Source organism: Laccaria bicolor, genomic scaffold (genome assembly GCF_000143565.1).
Source record: "Laccaria bicolor S238N-H82 LACBIscaffold_14 genomic scaffold, whole genome shotgun sequence".
Taxonomy (NCBI): domain Eukaryota; kingdom Fungi; phylum Basidiomycota; class Agaricomycetes; order Agaricales; family Hydnangiaceae; genus Laccaria; species Laccaria bicolor.
Window position 1 is genome coordinate 374,459 of NW_001889885.1, and position 8,824 is coordinate 383,282.

General features: G+C 45.0%; 2 protein-coding genes across 2 annotated transcripts in view; both read left to right on the plus strand.

The window, feature by feature from the left end:
- Positions 1 to 6,834: 6,834 nt before the first annotated feature.
- On the plus strand, positions 6,835 to 7,836 carry LACBIDRAFT_327852 (uncharacterized protein; the record flags this gene model as incomplete). Its single annotated transcript, XM_001881746.1, has 4 exons — positions 6,835 to 6,978; positions 7,035 to 7,038; positions 7,141 to 7,398; positions 7,688 to 7,836. The coding sequence occupies 4 exons, from the start codon at positions 6,835 to 6,837 to the stop codon at positions 7,834 to 7,836; spliced, it is 555 nt and encodes a 184-aa protein (XP_001881781.1).
- Positions 7,837 to 8,616: 780 nt separating this feature from the next.
- The window catches only part of LACBIDRAFT_327853 (uncharacterized protein), a gene marked incomplete at both ends in the record, with an annotated part of 747 nt that continues 539 nt past the window's right edge, over positions 8,617 to 8,824 (plus strand). The window contains one exon of the mRNA XM_001881747.1: positions 8,617 to 8,758. Within this exon, the coding sequence (XP_001881782.1) occupies positions 8,617 to 8,758 (142 nt within the window). The remainder of the gene's footprint in view (positions 8,759 to 8,824) is intronic.

The window sequence follows — 8,824 nt, forward strand, 5'->3', positions numbered from 1 at the left end:
GTTGTGCAAACCCATTCTGGAATTGGATCAGTGGCTGTGCAGCACCTATTGGCCCAAGGTTGCCTCCTCGAGCTATTAGCTTCACAACAGATAGGATTTGGGCTTAGGTTTGCAGAGACGAAATCATCGATTACTATGTGGCTACAATCCTACGGGTCCATATTTTTAATTACTAGCCTTTAACCATGTAAAAGTGCTGATTTTCAAGGGTATCTCGGCACAGGTGCCACAAATAAAAATTCTGGATCCGTAGATCGATTGGAATTTGAATTCTAAGTAAAATCCGTCTGCAAATCATGTTCATACGTGCTGTTGTTGAAAAGTTATAGTCCAATCTCTTCAGACTGCCTCATTTGGCAGGGAAAACAGACTGATTTCGCATTTTTGGAGCAATAAATGCAATTTCTCCAGGGAAAACTCTCCCAGTGGATTCATTCACTTAATTCAATCAAACCCATTGCAAAAAATATATTGAATAGGTGCTGTGGAAAGTACAAACTCAATGTCTCAAGATATTGGGCCTGTGACACCATGTCACGGCATGTCACTGGTCATCACACTTACCGAGGATTGTGCAACACCACTCATAGCCAACCTTGTATCAATCAGTAAACTGGACACCGCTGGTTGCTGGGCACTCTTCGGAGGAGGAGGAGTTCGCTTCTATGATCTAGTCAATGGAAACCAGAGGCTGTTGATGAGGGGAGAAGGAAGAAACGGCATGTACCTTTTAAATGTCGAACCCCCCACTACCGCGCTCACAACGCAATATTCACAAAAATCAACCTCTATCAACGTGTGGCATCGACGTTTGGGACACGTTGGTGTTACCTCTATCGTTGAGATGGCGAGGAAGGGGCTGGTTGATGGTCTTAACATTGCCGGCGATGCGGAGACGCTGGGAAAATGTGAAGATTGCATCTATGGCAAACAAACAGCGCGGCCATATGACGAGGTGACAGAACATGAGAAAGACGTACTTGAGCGGGTGTATATCGATCTATGGGGTCCAGCGTGTGTCCGCTCTACGGGGGGAGTGGTACCTACCACTTTTATGATAAAATTTGGGCAAGTGCCTGCACAACTTTTTGGACACTGCCCAGGTTTTTTATGAAATGAGAAATGTAGGGCAAGCATTATGAAATGTGTTTCATTCCCTCCCATAGTGTTTCATATCTATCTCATTCCTTCTCTATACTTTTTCATACCTATTTCTTTTCTACCTGGCCATTCATTTCATTTATTTCTTTCCTACCCAATGAGCAATTTCATTGCTTCCCCAGGATTATTTCTTTCCTACCCAGTAATTTCTTATTGTTGCCTAGCTATTTCATTTCATAGTTGTAAATATCTTCCTGGGACTTGATTATGTAATACATGTGATGCCTTGCAAAATGTCTTTACCTTGCTTATCCCTTTGCACCCTTATCATATTATGGTCTCAAATTGAAAGTTATGTAGAAATGGGGCGCACACCCTCTACTAGCAAGCATAACAAATATTGTACTCATTTGACAATTAAAGCCTTGTTATTTCATATAATTAATTAAGTATGTATTGCCCTGGCAAGAATGAAATAAAAGAATGAAACCATTACCAGGCAAACATGAAATGAAATAGCTAGGCAGCAATAAGAAATTGCTGGGTAGGAAAGAAATAACCCTGGGGAGGCAATGAAATGAAAGGCTAGGCAACAAAGAAACAGGAAGGAAGTGAGACTGAGGGGCAATGAAATAAATGGCCAGGTAAAAAAGAAATAGTTATGAAAAAGTATAGGGAAGGAATAAAATAGATATGAAACAACTATGGGAGGGAATGAAACACATTTCATAATGCTTGCCCTACATTTCTCATTTCATAAAAAACCTAGGCAGTGTCCAAAAAGTTGTGCAGGCACTTGCCCAGACTTTTTCATAAACAATGGTTGATACTAGTGACGGGGGGGGCCGAATATATGATGGTCTTCAATGATGGCGGCTCCTCTTTTCGACAGGGATACTTCCTGGGCAACAAAGCAAGCGCGACGATGCTCGATGCTCTTGAGGAGTATCGCGTGAGGGCAGAACGGGAGACAGGGATGAGGCTCATCCGAATTCCTGTTGACATGGGATCAGAATTTTTCAACGACAAGTGGCGTGAGTATACGAAGACTCACAGCATTATTGTGGAATTCAGTGCGCCTTACGCCCATGGCCAGAATGGGATGGCCGAGCGTGGGATGAGGACGATAATCGAGGGTACACGTTGCCTCCTGGTTGATTCAAGCCTACCACCATCTCTGTGGGCGGATGCAGCAGCGACAGTCATCTACCTTCGTAATTTTGTGCCCTCTGCTCGTCACCCTGGAGTTGTTCCTGCTGAGCGATGGACTGGAAAGCGGCAAGACATCTCTCACCTTCGCCCTTTTGGATGCAATGCGTATGCCAAGGTTCTGGTGAGAAGACCGTGTCACGCAGGAGTGAGAATAGTGTAATCAGACGCGCTGACAAGATGCGTGAACACCTAAACAACACACACACACACAAACACCTTAAACACTTATCACCACAGGTACGTGCTTGGTACTTCAAGTTTGGGTTCGTACGGTAAACAGAATTACCACACTTGTTTTGTTAGAACTTAAGTAGAAGTTCGGGGAAACGTTTTTTGTATATTTTATATCACTTGTCTAAGTCTAGTAGACCTTTTTGGAACAAAAGGTATTGTTTTACGTGCGGACACAGTATAGAATTCGAAACTTAGTAGTCTTTGAAGGGAAACGGCTTTTATTGGGACTGTCTCGGTGTTCTGGGATTGCGTTCTAACTGTATACGAAGAAATGACAAGGAAATTGTGCTTTGTAGACTTTTATAACTCCCTTGAGCTTTTATTATGCCTCTGATGCGGTCCAAACTAGTCTTAAAGACTCTTCAAGCACGCTCACTTGGATTCCTCGGTAATAGCAGAGAGCTCTCTTACTAATTGACGAGACAACCTTACAAAAGCTTTGTGATCCCCACTTAACACGCTGGTTCCGGGCACACGTTACTTATGTCTGTGAAGAAAAGTCCTTAAATTGATTACAAACTTATCCACTACCTCAGATGCTACTGGGAGTGCGACAGCTGGTCAACGCGGGGGATAATTCCTTGCGTTTCAGCCTGCGCGCGTCCTCTTTTTATACTATTCTATGTTTTCTATTTATATTTACATGTCCGTGCATTGTCCGAAAGGTCGGACGAATTAATACTGATTTTTAGTAAAGGTTTGAAGTGGCTTGGTTGTGTGTGGCACAACTGAGCTGACTTCTTTTAAGTTTTCGTAGTGTTTTCTCTATTGTGGCGACACGACGCATCAGTATTGATGCGTACGCGGGAATCGCCGTAAACGGTTTTCACGATCGGTTCAGCTGAGACGAACGGTCCGCTTAGTGATTTTTCTCTCTATTATTAGATACTATGCCCGGGCCTTGGACCGCACGGCAAATCGTTCATAGTTTTTCTCTTTTGGCAGGCTTCGGAATATTTCACAAAGCTTAGTTTTCTTGGGTCAATGATGCCATGATTTGTGATGCATTGATGCGCGTGATGCACGTGATGCGTCTCTCCACATGACTTCTTGGATCATGCTTCGTAGCACGTGACCGAATGACTTCTCGCGTCAGGTACGCGTCGAGTTTCTACGCTCGCGCGTTTATCTTTAGAATTAATATCTTTTAATCCATAATAAAGTGAGACCCTGGTTTGGTGTAAACTCCAACACCCTGTGCGGGGGTATTTTTACTCTAGAACACTTGGTAGCGTACTATTTCATGGTAGTGTAGCCTTTTATTAGACTTCGAGTATATTGAGGTGATTCGGTCACGAACCGACCGCAATTCCTACTGTCTAAGGCATGCACATTTCTCGGATGTAGACTTTAATCAACTAGACCAGGTTGCGTCTAACGATCCTTATGATCAATGTGACTGTATTTCTACTATAGGAGATTTTATGGGAGAAATCGCTAAAATTCGCATTTTTACGGGTGTATTGTTACACTCCGTATCACCGGCGGAGATAGGCATTTCCAAGCTCTCTCCTCGATCGATCAAATATGTCTTGATCGGCTATTTTGGTCGTGGCGCCTATAAGTTGTGGGATCGGGCTTCAGGCACCACGATCAAAAGTTGTGATGTCATTTTCGAGGAGGGAGTAGGACACCGTACGATTGAAGCTACGCCTACTGCTTCTTTTGACGTTGCTCTTGATGATGCTGATATGCCCCCAATTCTTGATGATGTGGACGAACCAGACACTCCCACAAATACCTCAGGCATTATTGTTCCACCCAAACCGCTCGCTCCTCGTCCACGCATCACGGATCCTCCGCCACACGCACAACCTGTTAGCGCTCAACCTCCATCTGCTACCCTAAATGGTGAAAACACGACGCCTACTCCCGTCTTGCCACCTAGACGCTCTGCTCGTCTCGCCGCCGTCGGGACAGGTGCGCCACTTCCTCAGGCGACTGTGCTGATGACAGGACTTCCAGAGACATACATACCCCAGAATTACGAGGAGGCGATGGCACGCTCCGATCTCTGGATGCCCGCAATGGAGGCTGAATGGGGAGTTCTGACCGAGAGGGAGGTTTTTCGTTTGTTGGATCCACCTCCAGGTGCACATATCATCAGATCTATGTGGGTGTACGCTAACAAGTACGATGCGGATGGTAATGTCATTCGACGGAAGGCCCGTCTCGTCGCCAAAGGCTTCTCGCAGATCCCTGGGCTCGAATATGATCAAAGATACGTGTCTGTCGTGTGTCTCGAATCTTTCTGCATGGTGGCTGCCATTGCCACTTCCCTCGACCTTCACATTTGGCAGGTTGACATCGTCTCCGCATTTCTTTATAGCCCAAACGAATTCCCTATCTACATGCATCAACCTCTAGGTTTTGTCAAACCAGGGCAGGAAGGGAAGGTCCTTGCGGTTGACAAATCTTTATACGGTATGATGCAGGCCACTTATGACTTTCAGAAACAGATGTCGAGCGCATATGAGGCACTTGGGTACTACAAGTCAGTGGCCGATCCATGCGTTCACTCTCGAGTCGATGGGGACGAATACACACTCACGAGTACCTACACGGACGACGTATTCGGGGCGTCTTCAACAGAGGAAGGAGCAGCAAAGGCGAAGAAAGAAATAGAGAAGTGTTTTGAAATAAAAGATGTGGGGGAGATGGGATATATCTTGGGAATTCGCGTCGATCGCAATAAAGAGACTGGTACGATCTCTTTATCACAAAGCGCTTACATCCAGCGCATCCTAGAGCGCTTCGGAATGACCGACTGCAATCCAAAATCCACCCCACTTCCTCCTGGCATCGCCCTCTCCGAATCTGAATCCCCCAAAACGGACGAAGATCGACACTTCATGGCTGATAAGCCATACCGCGAGGCATTGGGCTCCTGCATGTGGGTACAGGTAGCAACTCGCCCAGATATCGCCTTCGCCGTCAGCGTTCTTTCACATTTTCAGTCAAACCCCGGACCTGGCCACTGGAAGGCCATGCTACACCTTCTCGCCTATCTCAAGGGATCTATCGACTACAAAATCACCTATTCCCGAGGAGGCAACCTTGCGCCTATCGGTTTTGTTGATGCCGACTATGCTGGAGATGTTGACACTCGGCGGTCAACCTCTGGATACATTTTTATCATGGCTGGAGGACCAGTATCTTGGAGCTCAAAACGACAGGCGACAGTCGCGCTATCAACAACAGAAGCGGAATACATGTCCCTTACACGTGCCGCTCAACAAAGCTTATGGATGTATTCTTTTATGTCCGAGGTTGGACTTCCACGGACTTTCCCCGCAATTCTCCATGGGGACAATGCTTCCTCAATTGCACTTACCGCCAATACGAAGGGTCACGCTCGCGCGAAGCACATTGACATTCGACACCACTACATTAGGGAACGCGTCGCAAATGGCGACATCAAAGTCCTTCATGTTCCCTCAGAAGACAACCTCGCCGACATACTCACAAAGCCTCTCAATCGCATCACGCACCAAAAGCTCGTCAGAGCACTCAAGCTGGATATCTAGGTCCTCGTCGTCTGGGGGAGTGTTAAAGGAGACGTCTCGTGACCACGTTGTTTACGTGTACACTTTATTTGTTCACTTTCTCCATTTTACTCTCTCGTTTTACTTCCGTTATTTACAGTTGAGTGCAAAAAGAATGAAGGTTGGTTCATTTTTCTGGTTCTTTCTAAGAATCTATTGTACCTCAAATGTATTTGTGTATTCTTTTACATTATGTAGTTGTGTTACACTTTCCTTGGTATGGACTAATTTCAGTGAAAGCTGGAGCCTTGAGAAGGTTTTTATTCTGGAGGCCATTTTTGGCATCTGAAAAAAAAAATATGTGCTAACTGGGGAGGTAGCCAGAACATACCTCTGGTCAACCTGAATGAGCCTATCAAAGAATCAGTCAAAAATACTGAGCGGTTAGGTCTATAGAGGCTTTGGAAAATGGCTTGTTTTGTCTAAAACAGGCCAAAAATGACCAAAATGGCACAAAATGACCATTTTCTGGAGGCTCTACAAGCATAACCACTCAGTATTTTTAACTAATTCTTTGATAGGCTCATTCAGGTTGACCAGAGGTATGTTCTGGCTACCTCCCCAGTTAGCGCAAATTTTTTTTTTCAGATGCCAAAAATGGCCTCCAGAATAAAAACCTTCTCAAGGCTCCAGCTTTCACTGAAATTAGTCCATACCAAGGGAAGTGTAACACAACTACATAATGTAAAAGAATACACAAATACATTTGAGGTACAATAGATTCTTAGAAAGAACCAAAAAAATGAACCAACCTTCATTCTTTTTGCACTCAACTGTACCAGTCTTTATGCTTACTTTGCCAGTCTTTGGTTCCCCATTCCTTTATATACGAAAACTTTATTTCCTCTCACCTCAGTCGTCATTACACTTTGTGTCTGACTCTGAGGTGAGCTTACTTTACATTTTCTTACTCTACCTTTACTGACTACTACCTATACTTAGTTCCGTGCGTTCACAGGTAGTTAAGCAATAACAGTCGTCATTACACTTTGTGTCTGACTCTGAGTTCCGTGTGTTCACATCAACATCTGAATGTTTGCCTTATTAGTCTCCACTTCCGACATTGCTCTATCAAAGAATGCATTGATTGGGTGTTTCACTGCCACGGCAGACCCTGACTTCCCCTTTTGCTTCTTCCCCACACCAGATTCCTCAACAATCTCAATGTCACCGTCCTCATCTGATGAGACAGCCTTCTCAATCCCTGCTTTCAACATCAGCAAGCGCCTGGCTTCTCTGCGCACATCCAGAGGCACATGCTTGCAGTTGCCTTGCCCATCGGTCTTTGCTAGATGGGAAAGGCAGCGTACGTCACGGTGAACGATCGGGGTGGCTTCAGATGCCGGGCAGTATTTGCACGTCATGATCCATCGGTGAGATTTCGTTCTTGTGTCTTGCTCTCCTGTGAAGTGTTTGTGGATAAAGGAGTCTTTGGGGTGCCCACCCTTATTTCTGCTTGCCATGAGAGTTGTAGGGGTAATAGATATTATTCTACGCTACTGAAATGCCACGTCCTTCAAATGTCCTTCTTGCGTCCTTCCCGAAAATTTACTTTCCTTTTTTGGCTTTTGCCAGGTCTCGCCACCCTTTTTTAGAATTTTCGTTTCGCCAGCCGGCGATCGCCAGCTGGCGAAACTGGCGTGGCGAGCTGGCGAGCTCAAGAGGTGTCAGATCCACTGATCCTGGCCGTCAGATCCACCGATCCTGGCCGTCAGATCCATTCATGACAAAGCACAAGCGGTGATACCCGAAGCACAGCATGTCAGCGGCATCTAGCATTCCCATCAAATTCAAACAACTCTGCTGCACAAGTGTTTGAGCGTCGATTTCGAGTCCACTCATGTACCACAGGATATCACCTATTCATAGTATGCACGAAACTACATAAAATCAGATGTAATTTAAATTGCGCTAATTTCTCAAGAAGAAGCAAGGATAATATGGGAAGACAATTTCAAAGAAAGACATTTGAGTCGGTAGTAACATACTCCTGAGTTGGGGATGGATACAAGCAAGATACTTAGAAGGTACAAGTTATGCATGGCGCACATCGGTCACGGCGCTAGCCCTTGTCTATAATCCGAATGCCTAGTCTTGTTCCTTCCTCTTCAATCAGAGTGATTTCTTTTACAGAACTGTTGAAGTTGCGAAGAACGAGAGATGAAGGGGAGCGGTGTGCGGGTAGGAGTATTTTAGTCGATTTGATTGAACGAGGGTGGTAGAGTAGAATTGTCCGAAGAGAGAATGTTATGCACAAACTTATTCAACCATTTTCTGAAGCAAGGACGCGTCTGGAGATTCGGACGAAGGTGAATGCAGTACTGGATGACTTTCCGCAACGTTTTAAAGACACAAACATTTCTTCAAAGTGATTTGTAAAGATATCTCAAATATTTCTGGAATATACAAAACGGTTTTATAAAACCGTAACACATCTATCTGATGGGTGCCATAAATACTTCTTGTTGCTTACGTACTCGATCACAATCAAGATAACGTATTGGATACCCTCATCTATTCCACTATGGACAATGACCTGGAGATGCTACACCTCCTTGCCTTAGAAGAAGAGGAGGATATGGCAGAAGATGAGGATCAAATTTACCGAGCTGTGCTAACTGGGGCTCTGATTTATCTAGGTGCAGCAGAATCACGAAAACGGCGTGGTGCGAGACGACAGCGCTTATACCTTGTGCGGAATGAGCTTCTTCCAAATCCACGTGTTGGGACAC